This window comes from Tachypleus tridentatus, chromosome 6 (assembly GCF_004210375.1).
Source record: "Tachypleus tridentatus isolate NWPU-2018 chromosome 6, ASM421037v1, whole genome shotgun sequence".
In the NCBI taxonomy this organism is placed as follows: domain Eukaryota; kingdom Metazoa; phylum Arthropoda; class Merostomata; order Xiphosura; family Limulidae; genus Tachypleus; species Tachypleus tridentatus.
This window is the reverse complement of record NC_134830.1, coordinates 142,570,116-142,595,278: the sequence shown is the minus strand read 5'-3', so window position 1 is coordinate 142,595,278 and position 25,163 is coordinate 142,570,116. Positions and strand designations below refer to the sequence as shown.

Sequence of the window (25,163 nt, the reverse complement as noted above, 5' to 3'; positions counted from 1 at the left end):
GCTACACGAGGGCTATCTACGCTAGCCGTCCCTAATTTAGCAGTGTAAAACCAGAGCGAAGGCAGCGAGTCATCACCACCCACCGCGAACTCTTTTATCAACGAATAAAGGGATTGGCCATAACTCTATAACGCTCCCACGGTTGAAAGGGCGAGCATGTTTGCTGTGACGGGGATTCGAACTTTCGACCCTCAAAAAACGAGTCAAGCGCTCTAACCACGTGGCCATGTTGGGCCACAGTCTGAGGTGGTTACCTAGTCTGTCGACGATTTTATGCGTTTTCTTCCTTTGCTTTGCCCTCGCAAATCGTTTGTAAAATGTGACACCAAATTTGGTTTTAGACCAAAATTTGATTTCTTCGTCAACTAATTTTAAGTTTTACTTTTTCAAAAGTTTATTTAAGTTTTCTTGAAATATTATATCTAGAGTTTTAATGGGGTTCAGCATAACCCACCAATCACTGATTGTATTAAATAACTTTTTAGAAACTTCCTCTGATATTAATGAATATTTTGATGCATTCCAAACAGTAATGTCATCAGCGTATTAACAAAAAAGTATGTTATTCGTGAGCGAGAAAACTGATCCATGTGAAACTTTTTAAATCAAATATGAACAGTAAAGCATGAATTGTAAACATAAGAAATGTCCATTATAATTTTATGATATTTTGCTTTTTTATGGAAATGAGTTATATGGTTGTGTTTGCTCCGATTAGCCACGTTTGTCCTATAGAAGCATGATGATCAACAGTGTTAAAGCCTTCGAAGATAAGTTGGGATTCTAACTTTTTGTATGTGACTTCAAAGGTAATCAGTAGATTTTAACTGAACTGTCCCTCAGCTACAGCATTTTCAGAAGTTGTAGCAATTTTAGTATTTCTGATTTTTATTAGTTGTTTTGGGAGCCAGAACGAATACAGGAAGATGACTTTTGTATTACGTACGTGCTTATGGTTTGTTTTGAATTTCGCGTAAAGCTACTCGAGGGCTATCTGCGCTAGCCGTCCTTAATTTAGCAGTGTAAAGCTAGAGGGAAGACAGCTAGTCATCACTACCCACCACCAACTCTTGGGCTGCTCTTTTACCATCGAATAGTGGAATTGAACGTAACATTGTAACGCACCTACGGTTAAAAGGGCAAGTATGTGCTCATGACGGACTACAATTTCAGTGTGTATATGCTATTACGAAGATCAGAAGTCAATGCAACAAAAAAGGTTTCGAAGCTCCAGATGACGTTTCAACTTTATTTCTTCTTGAAGACGACGACATTGACAAGACTAATAAATCTACGAGTCATGAATTTGATGGTTCGTGGTTTTAAATCTCAAAAACTTCGGTGTAAAACGACGTTATTTACGCAATATGAGAGTACAATGCTGTTTGATGTCATGATTACCCTGTCAGCGAATAGTTATCCTAAAAGTTTAAAGTGATTTAAAACTTCTCTTTGATCTACCCGTGTTAGTGAAAGACTGACTGGTTCTATCCTCACGCACGTCGGCAGGGATGTGGCATCAGACCTGAGGAAGTGGTCAATAGGTTTCCTCATCACGTGAATCTTCACTATCAGTATGAACCTTTAAACTTGTCCATGGTACTTCCTTACTTTCTACTACCTTTTTTGTTTAGCAATACCTCTTATTCATTAGTTATATTTAGGTAAAATTCCATATTTTCATACCTTTCAGATAGCCCAGTGGTTCTCATACTAAAGTAAATAGACTGTTTCCTTTCGTGTTTTAGGACTTACTTTTCCCGATACAAGTTTCACTTTATGAAAAATTCCGACCTTTGGTAAATGATTACTTTCTTTCTAACATCTGCTGGGTTTGAAACAGTTTACCGATGTTTGAAATAAGCAAGTCAAACCGCACAGCACTGTTACTGGTTATACCGTGATGTCTTCTAATCAAGGTGTGGTAACTTTGTAGATATTTTAGTGTATTCCTCTAATTGCTTTTGCGAAATTTCATTTCCTACATCGTTCATTTACGAGACTACTGTCAAAACGTGCTATTAAACTGATGTTTTAGTATCAGGATTAATAACAGTATTTGTAAATCCTGACGAATTTAAATGATTGGCGTACATATGACGTTATTACATTGAATTATGCATGTATGCGTGGATATATATATATATTTCTTTTACTGGCTGGAAATTATCGAACACTGCCCCTTCTACTAATTTTGATTTGCCACTCACCATTTTCTGGACTAAAGATGGAAATCCTATTCCGGATCCATCTAGTGGTGACAATCTTCTTCCACAGGAATTAACCGGAATTTGGTATGTGAACGTTACGCGAATAAAGTGAAATAGTTACCACTAATAGTAGAGTTTCTTAATTTTCTGTGTTAAAGATAAGTTGAACATAACACCTTAAACAGTTTAATTTCCCATGTTAAAGGTACTTCATGTGAAAGTTTTATTCATATTTAAACATCTTAAAAACAGAGTGAATTAACTTTTAAATAACCTTAAACTGAAGCTCTTTTCCATTCTGTATTTCTTCATGACTTTTAATTGAGATGAAAAATCACGTGAGACAAATACTACATAATTATTTATTATAAAACGAAAGGGATTCAAATAATAAAATAATACAAGTTTTAATAAAAATGTGTAAAACATTACCAAATCATTATAAGAGAAATTAAATTTCATTCCACTTATAAAAAAGAAACAAACCAACTCCAACCTGATATACATATATATATATATATTAGAAATTAGTCCGTGAAATTAAATACTTATAGCCTAGTTTAAAGTATCTTACAATAAAACTTAATCAACAGTTCTTGAACGAGGTTAGGCTTAACACTAGGACTAATCACACACATTCATCATGAAAGTGGTGGCCATAAAACACGTCATGAAATAAAACCCAAAATGTCCTTTAAGAAATGAGATACATAAATCTACTCTCGTTACAATATTTTATAAATTTTGTGAGCATAAAAATACATCCAGTTCTGGAAAATAAAGTTGAATAATTTTATCTTAAAAACTTAGAACTTAAAAATGGGTATGTACAAGACACACAGTAAAATCATTAAACATAAATGCACACTCACTTTAAGATAAGTGTAAGTCCACCATTGCAGGAATATAATAGACTATACGTCTTTTCTTTTAAATATTCAAATACAAGAGTATAAACTTAATTGACTAAATGTCTTACACAATACACCTTTAATTTAAAGCATTATAATAATATAATACTTGAGAAATCACTATTTTCAAATAGAAGTTCACTCAATTTACTTAATCCTACTAGTGTTTTAACAATACGCTTTGAACTATACTCACATTACACTTTTAAAATTATTGTCTGAAGTAATAGTATAAATTACAAGTAATTTATGACATGCAGGTAAAGAGATAGTTTATGCATCTTACACCAAACTTGCTCAAGCTTCATAAAAGAACAAATGAACTACATAAAGGATAAAAGTTGGTCATAAAGCACACAGATCAATGCTCTTAAAGGGCTCACCATAAAGAAAATTTGACTCAACCCAAAATTTAACTAACATAGCTTGAAAATAGCTTCAAAATAAATAATTTTATGTATTGAAATAATACTCTTATGATTAACTAAATAAATGTTAAATCTTCTAATCTGAAACTGTAAAGATTGGTTTGTTCGGAATTTTGCACATGAGGGCTATCTGCACTAACCATCCTTAATTTAGCAGTGATAGGCTACAGGGAAAGCCAGCTGAATAACACCAACCACTGCCAACTTTTTACCAACGAATATTGGGATTGACAATCATATTATAATGCCCTCATGGCTTGAAAGGTGAGCATGTCCAGTGATGGGTATTTTAACCCACAGATAGCAAGTCGAGCACCCTAACCATCAGGCTTACCGAAAATGCATAAATTATTTTTATTTCTTGAAGATTATTCAATATACAGAACAAATCATGAAAGTTAATAGTTTAAAGAATAAGTAATAAAAACATTTAATAAATGGAAGAATGATATAAATGGAATAATACTTAATAGTTAACAGTACAGTTCTTTACCTATAGACAGTAAAGATTAATGTATACATTACGTTGCATTCAACCCCACATAATGAGTATGTTGAATAATAACATAAATCAAGGTGTATAAAAAATAGTCTAAGCACAATTTAATACTTAAAATAACCAGATTAAAATAATAACATAAAACTTAAACATTATCCTCTACACTTGAGCTGCATAAGTTGATTGTTCAAATTAGTCACCAATATATTTTCTGCAACCCAATTTAAAGCAGACCTCTTAAACTTATTCAAAACAATCTACCCTCACAGTACTTAACACCTGGGTTTTTTTGCTTGCTTTAAATAAGTGAATCAGTTGTGACCGAAAAGCACCTTCGACAATGTACAAAGGGAATGAGCAGGGTTCAGTCACTTATAGGGAAAAAAGATTTAGAAAACTTCTAAAAAGCTATAAATAATGTTTTATAAAGTCTGTAGGGAAATACTTCAAACTCATAGCACTTTTTCTTAGCTAATGAACTTTGACATCATGTTGTAACAGATGTCCAGATGGTTTACATGTCCAGCTTTTCTATAGTATCATGGGCACCAAAAACATTAACCATAAGTGACTGAAATAAATAATCTATCATTTAAGTATTCTCATTTCAAAATATGCTGTAAACATATTCCATACTTTCTTCTTTTCTAACCCTATGTACATGAGCAGGAGTTAGAGTGCATATGCGATGACCTTTTACACAGTGATGTTTGACATGTTTACTATGCATTCAATGTCAGAGTTGTCATGTTTTCATTTCACTCTACTGATTTAGCAAGAGTTTGAGACAGGGCTATAGCGATTATGAAAACACAAACCACAGGCTGTATGATGAACAAAACTAGCTTTTATTCTTTACACAAACATAGCCTTGTACTCTGACTGACATTAGTAGTTCACATATTTTATAACATTTGATTTTATGTGTACAACAGACTTGTACATTCCATTAAAACATTCTACATTTCACGTACTTATACATAGCAAATTCGGAATTATAGTAAATATTCCTTCTTCAATATGGAGTCAATCCAAGGAATCAAGCTAGAGCACATTTAGGGAATACGTCAAATTTATTATTTCCTTGTTTACGTTGTACAAGTGATGTGAACATTATGTGAAGAAAAGAAAGAAGTGATCCAATCAGTCATGCCATCACCAGAGATTATCAACTAATTACTTAGTACCTTTACCACTTTTCCAGTTTATCATGGAGTTCAAACCAGATAACAAAACAAACCATATGACTTTGTAGAGATGTGACCTTCATTTAGCCTCGATCTCTAAAGATATAAGTGTTGATGCCAATCCTAAAGTTTGGTGCAATTCACCTATCAGCAACATTAGCAAGTTCTGCATTTTCTTAAGAAATGTACATCTCTCTATCCTCACCCAAGAAACCAAGCAAGCTACAGATGAAGACGTATCCACACTGTCCACATCAAGAGATTATACAGAAGAAGAAGAAAAAAAAAGATCAGGAAAAGAAGTTAGTAGTGAACTCCAGTCAGACTTCAGTGAGGATGTTTCATGGAATATTTCCATTTTTCCATTGAAAAATAGAATAATTAAACAAAGGAAAATGGCAACTGACATTCAGAAACTCAACATGCTACAAACCTACATTACGCTCCAAACATAAGTTTCCCACTTGTAATATTTCAGCCACAGAAAAACAAACACATACATACCAGCAAATGAAAGTAAAACCACAGCAGACTAGCACACAAAAATTACAGCCAAAAAGAACAGGAAAGTGCAAAACCAGCAAACATACAATACTGATGCAGTCACTAAAAATATCGACTTCAGACTAAACCAACAAATGTACAACATCGACACAGCCACCAAAAATCCCTCAATTTTAGGCTACATTAGCACACGTACAACATCAATGCAGCCACCAGAAATCCCTCAACTTTAGGCTAAAATTTAACTTCCTTGTAACTTACATATCTACCAAGAAACAACAACATTAATATTAGGCCTATTACATTATAAACACTACATTCTTTATTCAGTCCTTTAGAGATTTTCAAAATTGATGAGTGTATTATAATAATATTCCAACCACACTATATTCACCACATCCATTACCAATGATGTGTTTCACCTAATCCAGTGCTTTTCAAGCCAGCTGATATAAACAAACACAACAGTGAACAGAATACTATTTATATAAGCCATTTCATAGAGTAACAACTGTTACAACAAGTACATCTTATGCAAGCCTTTTCTAGTATACACACTTCTAAGGGACTCAATGTAGAATGTAAAAAAATATGTAATAGGCCTTATATTAATGTTTTATAAAAGTATAAATGTAATCATTCATTGCCAGTTTGCTTGAAAGTTTAAATAAAGCGACACAAGGGCTATCTCAATAAGCCATACCTAATTTAGCAATGAAAGACTAGAGGGAAGGCAGCTAGTCATCAGCACCCATTGCCAACAGTTGGGCTACAGATTACCAATGAATAGTGAAATTGACTGTCATGTTATAATGCCCCCATTGCTAAAAGAGCAAGCATTTCTGATGTAAAGGGTATTTGAACCTGCAACTCCCAGATTGCAAATCCAGTACCCTAATCACCTGGCCATGCCAGGCCAAGTCTAAGACAGTGAGAAAGTTTATATTATTAGCATCAGAATATTTTTTACTGTTATGATGAACATTGAAAAGATATTCAGTGTAATAAATGCTCAGTAGCTTGCAGATTACGAGTTGAATGTCTTAGCCATGCTAGGCCTTTCCAGTTAGTAAATGTCATGTTAAATCTCTGTATACTGTTGATGGTGAATAGAGTTTTTGGTTATAATCCTGTTTTTCATTTACAAGAACAATATTTAACAACAGTTCTTTTCTCCTCAACACACAGAACATTCCAACATCTTTGAAAAATTCCACTCTTTCTTTTAATACAATTTTCACAAAATAAGTCCCAAACTGTGTCAGTTTTAAGACTAACTTTTGCTTAGATTTGTTGCTTGCTTAATGAATTCTCTCAAACACTTACAGACAACTTTCAGAAAGTGCAAAACATGCCTGCAAGTCCCTTTAAAATTGATGTGACATTCAAATTGATATCAGAAAATTGTTTCAAAGAATATAAACACATATACATATATAATAGTAAATACAGTTATATTAATTTCAGTTAAACAAGCACATTTCACAAAACACAGAACTTACAAAAAAAGTATACTACTGTTGATGAATAAAATAAAACTTATGTTTTGAAGTTAAGAACAAATTCCTAATAGCACACAATATATAGATAATTTTATATTAAAATACAATTTTTACAACATTGAAAAAGGGATCTCTCCATCAATTATTCCAACTATCACATGTAAGAATAGGTTTTAGACAAATAACCTGTGGAGAATTCACGAGGATCAAGTTTGGCTGGTGGAAGCTGAGACATGTGTCCAGTTGGTGCACAGTCCCTCGAGGAGTCAACTAGAAAACCAACAAATGGTGATCAACAACTACCCATTAAGGAGTTTTTACGTTTGAGACCATGCTACGTGCTGAGCCATGGCAAATTCTGCTCGAGCTGTCAGATGCAACACTACTGTAATCAGTTGATGGTTCTTTATCAGTTGAAGATCCCAGGGTCAAGCTGGACAAGGATGAGGACAGGTTCATAGTGGAGGAAACACTAAGAGTACTAGGGTACTGACTTAGTTCTAGAAGTTCACCCTCATCTGCAGGCAGACACGTCTCCACCATGGCCTCCAAACAGTTCACAAATAGCTCTGCACTATCTAAGTTTGTTTGGCTCTAAAATCAAGAGGTTAATATTACAAAGAAACTATTAGTCTATTAAAAAAATCACATAACTGTCCTGTAAAGTAAATACTTCTGGATCATTTTACAACAACTATGCAATTCATATTCCATATTTGTATTCTGGAAATACTGAGCCAAGGAAAGCTAGATCCAACCACAGAAAACAAAAAGCTGATTCCAATCAACAATAACAAAACAAGCTACAACATTTAACTTGTAAGAGGTGTTAAATTAGAGATTTAAGTTTTCTGCCACAGACATTAAAGAATCAGGCACATTTTTCAATCCTGGACTCTTGAAAACATGGACTTGAATTCAGAATATCTGTTTATGTCAAATACTTTAATTTGGAGAGAAACTACAAGTCTAAACTGAAAACAAAATAACTAGTTTACAACAGTGAAGTAGTCTTGTAATTTCTGATTATGGACATGCAGGTTTGAGATGAAGCTCAAACTATACAGATAATCCAAAACAATAAGCAAGTGCATTGTAATTTTTAGTAAATTTACAAAGATACTTAGAGCTTACACAAACTTACATTACAGTGGTATATTAAAGAAAATTTTAAACACAACCCCAGTGTCACAACAATACATAATAAATTTAGTAGGTTTTCCATGACATTAATTTCCATATCTGAATTTCAACACCTAATTATGACTACAAGAAAAAAATTGGGGAAAACTTTAATGTATTCTCTCACCACCAAAAAAATAAAGTATAAAAAAAAGTTAGCATACCTTTGAGAAAGGACCAGCAAATCTCCAAAGCCCTCCAAAACCAAAGGCTAGAAAGAGTTATAACTTCTGTAAAGATAGACTCTTCAAGGAAGTAAGTATAAAAATTTCCTTCATAAACACACGGTATTCAAAGTTATATTTTGTTGCAGAACTTTTGAAGTGGATTGAAAATAACTTGATTGACATGGTGCAAAGTTACAGCTAGAAATATTAAAATCATTATAAAATAGTTAAGTACATAAGAAAAAATTAATTTCTCCTCTTGCCAAACACACTGTTCAGACAGGTCATTCAATATAAGGAAACAAAATGATATACTTAAATGAACCTAACAGCCAAAGTGAATTAAATATTAGAGAATCAACAGAAATTCTATGCTGTAAAATAAATCGTTTATTTGTGAAACAGTGGTGGTAATGTATAATTTTGGAAAGAAATATCAACAACTTAAGTACGATACTCATACCACCTTCACAGAATACAATAGTTAAAACCTTTGCTTTATAAAATTACCCCATTTGTCATGTAGGTTTATACTCCTGATTATGACAGAGTAAAACTAGTGAAACATGTGGTCTTTTTAATTTTTGTTGTAAGCAAAATATAAATGTTATCATGCATTTTAAACAACGATTTTGTTTTTGAGTTGCCATAATTGAATCTTCAACTGGAAATATGTTTCTTATACGTGAGTCCTTTAGAAAAAAACAACAAAACACTGACTTGCTCTGGAATGTACAGTGAGAGATAGGATATTAGGTGGATGTCCAATTTAGGGAACTTTTGAAACTAATTCGAGTTGTTTGCCACCACAGTTTCAAACAACACATTGTTTTCAACAAATTATAAGCAATGTTTGCAGTTTGCTGTTCAATACAAGTTAACCTCCATGTTAAGTGTGTGGACTGGCAGTTTAAAGTCACCTCATACAGATTACAATTAAAAAAAACAAGTACAACCCTCTAATTAATCATACACCAGCACAACTTAAATTTCTAATTAAATAGATTAAACACAAGTTTTTCTTGCTCAAGAAATATTAAAACTGATGTAGGTTATATGGTTAGATACAAGACAAAACTGGTTAAAACAAGATGTGAGTGTAAAACCAAGTAATTAAAAAAATTCTTAAGTTACAAGATGATGTCAAAATACCAATTAAAATAGAATGAATTCAAGGAGATATTTAAACAACTGATATCTTCATTATTTGAAACCTGAGAAAGGTTTTATCCTTACTCTGTAAGTAATGGAGCTGTTGCTGGCTGGAGTCCTCACAAGCTATCATGTTCTGTATGATACTCTGGACCGCACCGAGAATCACCTGGTCATGACAGAGAGCAAGTACACTGTTGATTTTGGCATCCAGTAGGCTGTGACTGTACAAAGCAAAAGAATGAGTGATAAATATATAAAGAGAAATAATTTCTGAATCTACAAGACGAAAGTGGTTTACACAATGATATTACATTAGTGTAAGACACTAGAAGAATATGGAGATTTCCAACATTCAAGAGTAATCAATCATTTCTTATGCTCTACACTTATACTGTTGTAGACTAATAAAATTCTGTTTTTAAAACTTTAACGTATATATTAATAACAAATTAGATTAAATCAACAGGAAGTTTCAAAACTTAACTAAGTTAAGTGGGTAGTTTAGAAAAAACCAGTAGATTAAAAATAAAGTTAAGTGGGTAGTTTTGAAAAAAACAAGTAGATTAAATAAACTTTTATGTTTAATCTACGATAAAATTCACAAGACAGGTTTTTATTTCTTATGATTTCCATTTACCCTTCTTTTGTATGTTGAATAAGAAAATTTTAATTACATTTTACATTTAATCTATGTAATAAAACAACAATTATTTAGCTTTAAAAATCTTTCCAGGGATGCTTTAACAACAAATTTAAAGTAAATCAATATTATGGTTTTCCAGAAGTCAAATACAAAGTAAAATAGCATGCTGGGCAATAGTATGTTATTTATTTAAAAAAAACAACAAAAAACACACATGAAAATTGAAGGGTTGAAGGTGGAGTTATATCATAATGAACTCACATAACAGGAAAAACTTTGGAAAAGACAACAGAAGCCTCAGCAAGGTACTCATATAACACCCTCATTTCATTTTCATCTGTTGTATTACGAACAAGTGTGGCCTAAAAAAATTAACATTTATGTCTATAGATTAAATATTTTTGACATGCTGGAATTATTTAATAGTAAATTAAATCCTGATTTGTTTATTCAATGTGGCAATTAATTGACAAAACACAAGTGGGATATCAATGATAGACAAAAATCAAACATAATTTTTATGTTTCATGAGTAAGTTATATTCTTTAATATGACTTTCTCTAGCAGTATCAGTTAGAATGTTTAATATGTTTGATTATTCTACAATTTTTATTATTATCATTATTAAATATTTTTATTATAAGCTTGCATTCCCCATCACAGATGTAGTATATGGATTCACAACTAACCTGAACCTCCTGAGCTGGCCAAACTTAGTGAACATTTCACTTGGATTAAAAAAAAATGCTGTGAAAAGCAATAGCACCAAATTTATGGAACAATACTTTTTAATAATTACAAAGTGAGAAAATGAAATTCAATTACTTATATTCACTGATAAGCTTAGTTCTGATCTATGTAGAAATCTTAATTTGATCACTAGTGAATATTGATGAATGTTATTTAAAAATATATTTCATTGTCATAGTCAGTTTTCCTGACTGTATGGTCTTCTAACATACACGTGCCATAAACTCGTATTTATTAACTGTGACCATATCAGATGAGATCACATACAAAATTCTAGTCTAGCATTATCTTCATAATAATAGGTTCTGGTAAAAATATCAGTTTACTGAATGTTATCAGTTCTGTGATGATAAGTTTTAATTCACTGATTTCTCCTATCTGCTTCTTTCATATTAACTTTACCACTAAGTAGCTACTGTAGAAGAAAGTTATTCTCAAAATTTCACTTGTTATGTACCAAAGGAGAAAGAATCCTATGGGAAGAGAGTACTGAATCTCTTCTGGGTGGATGTTTAAATTTTACTCATTCACTCGAAGACGGATTTAGCTTTTATACCAAAGTCCCAATGGAGAACAATTAATGTAGAAAACAAACTTGGAATATCAACTGGTAAGAAGTGATTTGGTTTGGTTGTTTTTAAGCACAAAGCCACTCAAGAGGCTATTTGTGCTCGGTTTTCCACAAATAATTAAAACGCAAATTTTATTACTGTAAACTCATCATTTATTATGGAGAGGAGGGAAGAATGTGAAGAAAGATAATACCAAAAGTGTCCATGTTTCTGACAACCTACAATCACTGGTGAAAGCAGAGTGACAAAAATCCTAAAGCCTTAAAGACCCTTGGAGATCAATAACCCAAGTATGAAACTTACCATTACTGTCAGTACTAAAGCCTGAAAGGGAAGATCTGTCAAAACTTCAGGGTCTAGCAGCACATTGTTTTCATTTGACACAGAGACTCTAGTATTTTTGTTCTTGTGGCTTGGGGGCTCTTCTTTCTCCTTCTTCTCACCTTCCAGGCAGTCTTCGCCCTCAAAGTCTGAGGGAGAAGTCGCTCTGGTCTCTTCACTTTTCGGAATTGGCATTGAGTTGCTGCGTTGGGTTTTGAAAAGTGGGCGTAAGTTCTGTGAGTCACTATCCAAACTTTTCCAATATTTCGGATCCTTGATACTTTGAACCTTGAAACAAGGGAATAAAACGTGGGACAAATCTAGTAGTGTCAGTTTTAAAAGAATACAGGATAAAACTGATAATGACTTCTCGACAGAAACTAAAGTATACAACTCATGTTTATTTCAACATAGAAAAGGTGATATCCTGCAATACCATTTTACAAACATTAACTCTTTCACTAAGGGCTCAGTTGCAGGAACTGGCCTCATAACTATTCTGTGTTTGTTATAGTTTTCATGTTATAACTTTCAGTACAATAAACATATCTTCATGAAATGTTTTTGAATATTATCAATAAGGATTACAAGGCTTTTGTACACAAAATAGTAGATTTTTAAACAAAGTTTCATGATTTTTTTAAGTGATGTTTTCCTCTAAATTATTTCTTTTCAAATATCAACCATCCAACATGTAGAGTGATTTTGATTTTAAGATTAAAAATAACTTTATGCCTCAGAAAATTTTTATATTTCACGTGAAAAACTTTTATAATCTCTAGATAATTATCAAATGTACTTTGGAAAAAACTTTACATTTTATCTGTTTGTTATATCTCAGTATGAGTTTGGTCAATTTGATTACCCTTGTAAACGCCATAAAAAATTTAGGAAATAAACACAAATTATGCTTTAATCATTCTACAAAGACTTCAAATTATAACATGAAAACACATATGTTTAGTATATAATAGCTTAAATCGTATAACATTATACAACTATCTCCATTTATTATTTTTCTTATATTGACCTTCAGTCATGCCCGGCTGACTATACAGCAGTTGCAATGACATGGCACATGTTCACTTATATTACTGTATCCAATAATATAAAATTGACATTTAGTCTTTACAAAGTGGCCTGTCTTGGCCGTGTTATAGTGGACTAGTATTTTAAAAAATACAGTCACATTTCAATTATTAAACATTATACACATATACAAGTTATTATTTACAAATAAGTTATGAAACTCATTTTTTTTTTTTTAAACATAGAATTGTAAATAAGGAAGTAAAGCAAACAGTTGCCTTTTCTGGTTATGACCTTTGTACTTGCACTACTTACCATAAGCTGCTAAGCCTTATCAAATTTTTCAATGTAGAACAAAATACTTTTTTGTTTTATAAATGCATTTTGAAATAACAAAAAGAAACTACATCAATACCACAGAATTCCATTATAATTTATCAAGCTTAGTAACTATGATGTATTTGGGTATGAAAAGAATATAACGTTTCAAGTTCACTAATGTGTTACCCTACCATCTGGAATAATTAATATGGGTATATTTTCAGAATTTCATATAAATAACCATACTTAATTTTCAACTGATAAACTTACAGCACTCTTACAGCAAACCCACAATTTTAAGTGCAGAATGCATTTTTGTGGCAACTGGTCACAAACCATGAGCCCTTGGATTTACAGTCTGGACACACTTGCCCTTGTCAAGTTTAGTAGTGATTTTATTGAATAAAGCTCTAAAATCAAAAAGGAGAAATTTTATTATATCAATCTGAAAAAAATAATGTAATAGCTAATGTTGGAATGTTTCTCTAGACATAAATAAGCTAAAAATATATATATATATATATGTGTGCACCTGGTAACAATTGGTGAAAAGGTGTGCTAACTTTATTATACCTTTAACTATTTCAATTTTGCTGCTTTAGTTAAAATAATCTTTATATGCCAGTTTGGGATACCTGTTGTATCAGCATATGCTTGGAAAGTTGAGTCTGACTCAGAGTATTTTGGTCCAGCAGGTCACACGACTTCTGTCTTCTCGTGGTTGGGGTGGTGCTGACAGGAACCTGAGGTGCAGTTTGAGCTGTGGGACTAGAAGAGGAGGGAGAAGGTATAGGGGTGTGACTAGGTGTGGGGTTGCTAGATGAAATGACACTTTGGGTAACTGGTACAGACGAATGAAGATCAACACAGAACCTTTCTACCGAAGGAAACTGTGAAACAACCCTTGTGACCCGATGTTTTAAGTGGCAACGGCTCTGAACTTCTTCCGAGACTGATACGAGAGCTGATAACATACAAAAAATCCTCTTAGTTTTGATGCTAATTTCATTAATAAACCTTTATGCAGCTTAGACACAAATGTAGTAGGATTTATGATGAGAAATAAGCTAAAGCATATAAATAAGGATTTCAGTATATTGAAAACCATCACAAAAATAAATCTATAGCAAAAAATATATCTTCAGTACTATATTGATAAAAACACAGATATACAAAAGTAATTGTACAAATTTTGCACTGTACAATTTCAGTTTTTTTAATCCTTAACAATTTAAGGAAAAGTTTAATAGTTACAGGTAATAATAAATTTTTATTCCAAAACATTATTACACATGAACAAACACAAGTTCAAAGATAAGCTTAAAATTGGGAAACTGAGAATTAAAAACTGAAGCCAGAGAAGGCACATCCTGGTTTATTTAAGTTAATATAATAATGCCAAAAAAAGAATGGATGAATTGCTAAGATTTAATCAGCTCAAACAAAGCATTGTTAATGTTTGCTGAAAGTATTTTATGATCCATACCATTGAAAAAGACAGCTCATCAGGGTTAGCTTGAATTAAAGTTTCAATATTATTCAAAATGTACATATTTTAACTGTTGGCTCACCTGCTAGATATGCCACACTCTCCGATGTCACTTCAAATTTATCCCTGAACAAAAGTGGTATAAATTTTGTTATTAATTATCATTGCAATCTATTCAAGTTGTCTGTATAGAAAATCAATGTTTAATATTTTTAGTTACTTTTCACCTGCATAAGTATGAAATTTTTTGTTTGAAGGATCAAGAGGGCTAATATACATTTTAAGGACAAAGGGAGCTAATATATAATTTAAAGACTAAAAGTGTTAATACATGATTTAAGGACTGAAGGAGTTAATACGTGATTTAAGGACTAAATGAGTTAATACGTGATTTAAGGACTAAATGAGTTAATATGTGATTTAAGGAGTTAATAAGCTTAAAATTGGGAAACTGAAATTTAAAAACTGAAGCCAGAGAAGGCATATGCTGGTTTACTTAAGTTAATAAAATAATACCAAAAAAGAATGGATGAATTGTTAAGATTTAATCAGCTCAAACAAAGCATTGTTAATGTTTGATGAAAATATTTTATGATTCACATCATTGGAAAAGACAGCTCATCAGGGTTAGCTTGATTTAAAGTTTCAATATGGAGTTAATATGTGATTTAAGGACTACAAGAATTAGTGTGATTTAAGGACTAAGAGAGTTAATGTGTGATTTAAGAACTAAGGTAATTAATATGTGATTTAAGGGCTAAGGTAGTTAATATGTGATTTAAGCACTAAGAGAGTTAATGTGCAATTTAAAGACTATCCTTACATTTCATATTTTATTAATTAATAATGATTAATAAGTTACTCTAAAAACAGGCCAACATTACACTTATCTAAACTATTTACCTTACACATTAACTTCTCCTCTTGGTTAGTACCAACTGGTTAATACCACTTTGTTTTTGTTCATGAAAATTCTTCCTTAAATCACCAAAATTACTTTACAGAACTTATTCAAGATTACCACACAAATTTGCTTACTTATATCAAGAAAATTACTCTGAAAGACTCAAAAGACAATGTAGTAGATAGAATTAAACTGAAAAAAAAAAAAAAAATATATATATATACATATTACAAATTTATTTTTCATAGAAGGTAAAATTGAAAAGAGTATCTCTGACATAGAGGTCTACTGCATTTATTGATTGGCTGTACCCTCCTCTGTGAATTGAAGTTTTGCCTATTCAAAGCTCATCAGCACAGCTCGGCTTACCAAACCAAGGAAATACAGTTAGGCCTAATATAATGGGAGATGTGTATGTAATATTTACGGGATTTATTAGTCCTTTTACATTATTATACAGTTAGCTAAATTAATTTACATAAGTAAATAATGTTAGAATGTTGCATATAATTCATTATTTGATATTATACAGTCAAATAACTGTTTAATTATTACATATTCATACATTACAAATTTCATTTCTTTTCACTGAAAATATTCATGCATATTAAATCCAGGTAGTAAAATATTAAAAGTTAGAAATAATTAGGAATACAATGAGTTAATACTACTGCATCAAACAGATTAAACATAACAAAATAAAAACAGAGCTTAACCAATGTTTGCAAGAGCAGATTTTCATCTGATAAAAAGTAAAAGAACCTTAAACCCAAACGTACCTTTTGTAAGGTTTTGCTATGATTCCAAGTAACACATTCAGAACTCTGGTTGTCCTAGAGACTGTGGTTGGAGTCGGATGCCTGAAACCTAAAACATGAGACAGAGTTTGTAACGGCTGAAACACATCACCACAGATGACTTAACTTTCTTTAAATCTTCCATAATTTACAGATGTCCCTAACAGAAATACAAGACATGAGTACACACTCAATATAAATTTAATAAGCTGATCAAAGTCACTATGTTGAGAATTTCTCCACTTTTACATAATGTAAAAACATATAATTCAACAATTAATGCTGGTGAGGCATGTGATGATGTATTACACACACTTTAAATTATTTCACATCTCTGAATATTAATGACAGTAAAGATTTGTCATGAAATTATAAAGTTTCACTATTTTAATTTTTATGTTTATAGAAGTGTGTAGTGAGTATACTATCTGAATCATTTATTATTTGTAACATAAACAGTTGTTTAGCCTAGACATAAACAGCTGTCTAGTCTAGAGTACAAACACTTCAAGCAGTTATCAACATAGAAAAATTATACATCACATGAACAGATTCTAGTGTACAGTAAAATCACTTCATACACAGTTATCAACATACTAAATGTATTATATGTAACATAAACAGCTGTCTAGTCTAGGATATAAAAAGTTCAAACCTAGTTATCGACATGAAAATGTATTATGTATAATATAAACAGCTGTCTAGTCTAGGGTATAAAAAGTTAAAACCCAGTTCTTGACATGAAAATGTATTATATGTAACCAAACACCTGTTTAAAATACATACACAGTTATAAACACAAAACTGTTTCAAACTATCAAAATAAACAAGTTAACTAGTACCATCTTCTAAATAAAAATACTCTATGTTACTCTACAAGCAGTTTCTTCAATAGTTTTCTGATAAACCTTAAGAAAACGTGATTGTATGAAAAGGTTTTATATTTAAAAAAACAAAACTAATATGTTTCACAGAGTTCTAAAACAACAGTAATTGTTTCACCTTTGATCAAATGGCCAACAAGAGCAAAATGGAAGTTGTTTTTAAAGCTGAGGCCAACAGAATGATCCAACTGTTTGAAATGCCACTCAAGTGGTTCTCGAGTGGACATCATGGTTCCTTCGAGGGTCTGAAAAATGATAAGAAAGGTTCAGATGTTTAAAGGTAGTCAGAGGTTACAAACAATTATAAAATACACAACCAGAAAATTCATGAGGAAAACTATTAGCACCTAATATTTGAGCATAAGCTTTTCTTGTGTTATTAAAAAAACAATTTGTTTGAATTTTGGAAATGATAACAGTAAAAATGCAGATCTTGAAATGTTAGATTTTAATGAATGTTTTTCTTTCCCTCCTGGAATCTATGATCACAAGTTTTTATAAGACTTATTTAGTGGCTATGCAGGACCTCTGTATATACAAAATTATTTTTTACACCTTGAAGAAAGTGTCTAAAACTGTGTAGTTTGTAAACAATTAAGGTAAGATATATTTAGGTATTATAAACCCTCAGATGCATTTCTGAGCCACTGGGGGCAGCTGTAATCATATATTCTAAGTAAGATGTATTGTATATACCGTTTACAGAGATTAGCTACAATCAGATTGATGAAACCTATTATAGATAACGTCTGGAGATCAACTGTGATCCAATAGTTAAAATACATTATAAATAACTAGAAATAGAGATTAGGTATCAGGTAAGGTGGAACATCAGCACGATGGTTGATTGCTGTTGGCCATTAAAAAAAGAAATGTATCAGACACAATACATAAAAGAAAGACCACAGCACGTAGTTTTGGAGCTAAACGATATGGTTCTCACAAAAAAAAACAAAATAAATGAGGACACATATTTGTTTGACATCAGTGTTTTCTCTTTTCTTCAGCTTGTATGTATTTTTATCAACAAACATAATAATAAAAAAGTGTTCACTGTGGTAAACAAAGTAATAATTTGATATAAGTAAGAATTTTTTTGTTCCAATTTGTAAAACCCAATCTGATAAAAAAAATCATTTTTGAAATCTGAATAGCTGGATTATGGAAAGTGACATAACATGGTGTATGCTTAGCAAACAATAACCATTGCAAATGCCTTATTTTATAGTCTTCTTTTTTCCTTGAATAAGTTCCTTTGATAGCTCAGGTACAAGACAAAGTATGCTAGGGAAGTACAAGTTCAGTCTATCATGGCTGGATATCAAAACATGTATTATTGGATTCTAGAATACCCGAGTAGAATTTAACATGCATGATATAAAATATATGTGAAAAGAAAGAGAAGGGAGAGAATAAAAATGGTTTCTTTCTTTATGTGAATTTCACAGTAATGGTATTTCTTAAATGTTTTGTTTGACTGTTTGTGTATTTTTTTTATAAAATATAATAATATTAATTACTCAGGGCAATATATGTTTATGTTTATATATGTTCTTTTTTTGTTTTGTTTTTCAGATCTGGGCAAGAGGATAAGTAAAATATTCGGCACCTGTCCTATGAAAGTGGGTTTTCTTGGGGCATTTCCATTTTCCTCCACAACAAATTCTGAGGCACTTGGATTTACAAATCCCAGCCACTCCGTGGCCCTGATCATAGAACGTTCCACTGATTATCGTGGGGTTGGTCTGTGGCTTGCTTCTTTTCTGCCAGCTAGCTCCAGACTTGTCCACTTCCTTTTTGCTGCCTTGTCTCATTCTGTGTTCTCACTCGACATTTTCATACTAACCACCTCACTTCATTGCTTCAAACAAGCCAAATTAAAATAAGGAAAACTTCCATGTACAAATAAATAATCTTCTATGAGCGGGGATGAAGAGGAACTACAATGTTCCTGAACACCCGTGTTGGTGAGATACTTCCTCAGACTTCTCTCTCTCTAAACTAAACCCCTGTCAAGGTTTTGTTTCATTTACCCAGGGCTGCAAAACTTGCACTTCCCTAGCATACTTTGTCTTGTACCTGAACTATTGAAGAAACTTATTCAAGTAAAAAAGAAGACAATAAAACAAGGTATTGAAAAAGTGACTGATTATTACCACATGAAGTACTAATTAATTCTTTGTTACTTACAGTTCTTTAGGAATACTTCCAATTTTCTTAACTTCGGTTCTTAAAACAACTGTTATAGTCTTGTGTCTTTCTCAATATAATTGAAATCAAATAATATTTATGGAACACATTATTTTAATTTGCAATAATAATTGGTTGGTAAGCATACACCATGATGTTACCATGCCCCCCCCCCCAAAAAAAAAGGCAAAGATTAGTACTTACATTGCTACCAAGACGACTCGTGCACTGTCGAACAAATCAACAGTGTTATATATCACATAGTTTTCTCACATAACAGTAATTTAGTATTTTGTAATTTGTTTTCTCAGTTCATTGTTACAAATCCACTTGACAAACAACTGGAAACCTTGTGGGTCAATAAAACCTCTGTATTTCAACATGGTGTTCAGCCTAAAAGTTGCTTTCTTGTGATGACACTACTCACATTTGTACAGTATTTAAAAGAATAATTGTTTTGAATGATTATATCTGTCATCAAGGTGCTGTCTTGTTTATCAGTAACCAATGGTTTGAAGATTACAAGCCAGAAACCAGTTTTATTAAGGTTTCATTAACTTTCATGTCCAAAACAAAAATTAATATGTATGAAAAGAGTAAAAAAAACATCAATAATGTACGTCATTTGATGACTGGTGCCTCAAAGCAAGAAATTGCTTGTACAAAATTCATTAATGGGCCAAAACTATCCCCCAAAATATTCCAAACTAGGTCAATCATTGTATAAACAACGAGTGACCTAATCAGGCATTAGCTGACAGTCTGTCTCTAATTGTAAACATTTGATAATTTATGCACACACTTAGTTTCAACACATTCATTATATCACAACTTGGATTTAAATTTCTCTTTCATTTTACTAAAGAATATTAGGTAATAGCTGATGAAGAACCTAGGCTAAAAACATTGTTAATTGTTTTCAAAGCTCTTACATGGAAGATCGATTTAAGAAAATTCTGAAATGTCAACGTTTTTTTATTCAAGCACAGGTTTTATGAGATTAGGTTTCTACCAAATGATTCTTCAGGTTAGATTAGTTTTGAGTTTACATGCTGATAAAGTATATTTTATTACAGTTTACAGCTTTTACAATAAGTAAGATTAGCTTTCAAAACAACTAAAACATTCCTTACTGTAAATACTTGTGACTCAATAATGATCATACCAGAGATCAAAAAGTCGTCTTACTTACTGTAAAAGTTGTAAATTGTAATAAAAAATATTCCTGTGTTGGTTTTATACTAACAATAGTCACTTGACACTTGTTAGCTTGTAGACAAAGGTGCACAGTTCAAAGCCTGTTGACTCACCAGTGTTAGCAAATTTCTTACTTTATATATCAGTTTGTCTATTAAACGATTTTTCATGATAAATCTTATATTATAAATCTGGATAGAACTTTAATACAATTTGTGCTAACATTTTCAAATGTTGTTTAAATACAATTTAAAATATTTATATAATTGAGGATGATGCAATTCCACGTTTCTGATCTTTAAGAAGAAAAAAAATGGAAATCTTCATATACTAATGTTACTTTCATAGCTTTGGTTACAAAGGAAAAACAAAAAATAACAAAGAAGTAAAGATCTCACAAGTGCAACATTTATGAATAGTCTTATTTTAATATACATTTTTCTCATCTGTACAATATTTTTAAGGTCTGTTTTAACAAGAAGAATATTAAAAGTGATTTTTTTTACAGGCTCTTTCTGGCTTTCTAATTTACTTGAGGTATTATTTCAGGGTCTGTGATAATTGATCTAGTGGGTTATTTCAAACCTGCAGAACAAAAAAGGATGGAAATGCCAATGCAAAATAGTTCACAGATGCACAGCTTTTCAGATGGCAAATAATTGCTTAATGTTTGAAACCTTATTTAATTCTCAATGAACATTTCTTAAATTTCTTTTGAAGTACCTGATTCTCAAAAGCCCCTTGATACTCTAGTGTATGAAGATTTTGTTCTAGCAACGCTAGTCCTGAGGCATACAGTGTAACAACGTCTAACTGAAGGACAGATATCGCAACCCAGAACAGTGCTCGATGAATGGGAGACTCCTGTAAAGGAGAATAACATTAACAGAAACTAAATTTTACATAATTATGCTAAAAGAGCCAATCAGTAATCATAAGGTTTAAAAGCAGTCTTTATCATGGACTATTTAATTTTTTCTACTTATTACACACACATATTATCATCAGAATGCATTTCTGTTTATGAAATTTCAAATATTTTTTAATAATACAGAACATGCAATTAAGTGTTTCAGTAGTTTTTATTTAATATTAAAAAATTTCTCTGCCAGAAAATATAGGTTCATCAATATACATATATTAGATTTCCCATCTGCACATGTACAACCTTCCAAAACTAAGCAATAATATATAACTGTGCACTTCCTTTTGGCTTACTCAAATATTTTGAAAACAGCAAACGTTTGAAGCTGCTGAGGTAAAGACCTGTGAAACCCTAATATCCACACATCATATTTTACAATTCCAAAGTTTCTGAATGCAACAAAAACCTAAACTTCAATATTTTCTTTCTCATGATCTATTTGCCATGAATCTAACTCTTTCTTGTATAGTTACACTATATTTTAAATTTTTGAGGCATCTCGAGGTGAAGTGGAACTTTTGTTTGTAATGGTTTTCTGTTATTTCTATGCCACAGAAAACTTACAAATTAACTTTATGAGTTTTCCTACATGTTCATTTATTTTACTGTCTTGAAAGTTAATTTTTCTATAACAACTCACAAGTTTTATATCTCAAGGCTACTGTGAACACAAGTATTATGTTTCATTTTCAGGTAAGGGTAAATAACATGAGATATGTTATGAATACATGCACATACATCAATAAAATGTGACAATAAGTAATTTTTATTTTGTAAAATATGATTGACAAATTCTGTCTAATTATATTCATTTCAATGGTTTAGAATATTCTTTTATTGCCTTTCAACAAGACAGCTTACATTATTAGGCCTAGTATATTTAAGAAAAGTGATTTTCTTGTCAACAGTTTATGTGTAACAATGTTGTAAATAGCTATTTTACATCGTACCTTTATTGTAATATAAAAAATAAATTGCCCAAAAAACAAACAAACAAAACAGTATTGCAAAATGTTCCACAGTTACTGTGTCACGTGTTTGAAGCATCTGTATTTCAAATAATGATGACTCTTATGAGTTATTCATTTTTACTAATCCATAGTCAGAGATGGCATTATACAAGATGAATGGTTTTAATAAATTCACATAACTGTTGTCCACATCAATCAGTAAACCTTACCCAACATGATTCATGTTACTACAGTAGAATTACGCTTTTAATGCACAATGTAAATTACTTTCTTATTACCGGAAGTAACAGAGGCTGAAGTCTTGTTAAGGACATGATAATGGCATCTATCAGCTGGACATCCTGGAATGATTCTAATGCCTTTACCAGAATCCTTAAAAGTTGCTTAATTTCCTGGTCAATTATTGTTTTACTAATACAACCAAACACAATTAAAGCTCGGGGCTGAAGAGCTGGGTTGTAGCGGAAGGCAAAACTGTAAAACAAATAATAAAAGTGTTAACTATTGACTCACTATCATGTGACAAATTTATAAAACTCTTGTGTGTGTTTAGGTTTTATACTGTACAAAAAGAAAAACATCAGACTTTATTACATAAACACGTTATTTCTATAATTAATAACATTTAACATAATGAAATATGAGCTAGTACTTTCATCAGGTTGACCTTCCTTCCTTCTTCAAGGGGGAACTGATAAAGAAAGGAGGGTCTGCCTTTGGAACATACTTAGGTTACACTACACAACAATTTTTTTGAAAAGTTTTGCTTCTTGAAAAGGTTTTGCTGATTGTGACAGGTACCTGGTGGGTATGCACAAATATAGTTTTGGTTTTGCTTCATCAAAGAGGAACCAGCAATAACATAATTAATTGCGTTTATGTTTCTAATATGCTATTAAGTTCAACATAATTAAAAGTGTTTTGCTCCTGATTTTTGTTTGTATTCAATGTCCAGTGCATCATGTTGCAGTGTCCAACAGTAGTCAGCAAGCATTGAGGGATTCCAGTGGATCTGATATAGTTTTTCCATTGTAGCAAAACTGAAGATTTCGATGAAATGGTACTTGATGGGCAAATTTGAATGTGATTTTCGTGATCAGCAGCCAAAAATCTATAAGGAACACCCAACAGTGTTCAAGAAGCAAAAACTTTGTTGTGCAATGTTATCAGGTTTCCCACTCTGTCATAACTTTTCTTATTCTGTGTCATTTATCAGCATCTTCAAGATATTCGATACAAATGGTAGAAGCTTCTTGCCAAGTTAACTACTGTGTTCTGTTGGCGGTATATGCAATGCAGGGTTGCTTTTCATCACTTTTCCATTATTGCTACAAAAATACTCTTTTTGAGAACATTCACATTTGAAGACCTTGCTCACATACATTTTTGTCAAATGTTTCATAACAGTTCATTGATGAGCCTAGTCTGATAACAGGGTGTTTTCTTTTGTTTAGGTCAAACAATAAATAAAGAAACCTGTAGATATTAAACCTGCAGCCATTTTTAATTAAGCAGAGTAAGACAAGAGGGAAGGCAGCTAGTCATCACTACTCATTGCCAACTCTTGGACTACTCTTTTTACCAATGAATAGTGGGATTTACCATCACATTATAACACCCCCGTAGTTGAAAAGGCAAGCATGTTTGGTACAATGGGGATTAAAATCAAATCCACAACCCTCAGATTGTGAGTTGAGCACCATAACCACCTGGCCTTGCTGGACCATGTGTAATATTAATTTTTTTATCAGAACATTTGAGTACTAACCTCTTGGCCAAAGCTGTCCACTGTTGCAACCAATCACAGTTTGGAATATTTTTCATGCAAACCTAGTGTGCAAAAAAAAAAAAAAGAAAAAAAGAAAAAAAAAAAAAATCAAAAACTGTCAGGAGTGAAATAAACTTCTATACTGATGATTCTATATTGAAGAAAGTGAATATTACCTGTTACCACTCATTACATATCTACTTGTTCAAAGGATTATTTTAAATTTTCTTCACATCAATTTCATTCACTTTCTATCAACTACTGTTAACAAAACTGTATTCATTTATTTTTATACATACAAAATAATATTTTCGAATTTTGTATTTATGGAAAAACTAATAAAGCTACCTGCTGCTATCCCTAATCTCGATCTAGTGACCAGAGGGAATTAATTTAACTAGCCAGCAGTACCCTACCACCTACTCACCAGCCATGCTTTCACTTGTGATAATATATACACAGCTTAAAATATTAAGGACATTTTTTTATAGTGTCACACAAATTCATAGTCCAGTTCTTCTGCTCGAAAATACAAAATCTTACCACAGGATTAAACCATACCCCCTTATCACATGTAAAAGGAAATAATACAGTTTTTCAACCAACAGTTTTTGGAGTTTTTCAGTGATAGATAGGCAAAAGTAAAGAAAAACATAT

General features: G+C 31.7%; 1 protein-coding gene across 1 annotated transcript in view; it reads right to left on the bottom strand.

Moving 5' to 3' along the window:
* Positions 1–2,560: 2,560 nt before the first annotated feature.
* Positions 2,561–25,163, bottom strand: part of LOC143253902 (neurofibromin-like) — a 90,800-nt gene continuing 68,197 nt past the window's right edge. Inside the window, 12 exon segments of the mRNA XM_076508457.1 lie at positions 2,561–7,835; positions 8,588–8,634; positions 9,827–9,966; positions 10,650–10,750; positions 12,014–12,319; positions 14,017–14,345; positions 14,953–14,996; positions 16,554–16,641; positions 17,574–17,700; positions 21,566–21,706; positions 23,017–23,212; positions 24,507–24,568. Coding sequence (XP_076364572.1) covers positions 7,548–7,835; positions 8,588–8,634; positions 9,827–9,966; positions 10,650–10,750; positions 12,014–12,319; positions 14,017–14,345; positions 14,953–14,996; positions 16,554–16,641; positions 17,574–17,700; positions 21,566–21,706; positions 23,017–23,212; positions 24,507–24,568 — 1,869 coding nt within the window. The 3' untranslated portion in view covers positions 2,561–7,547.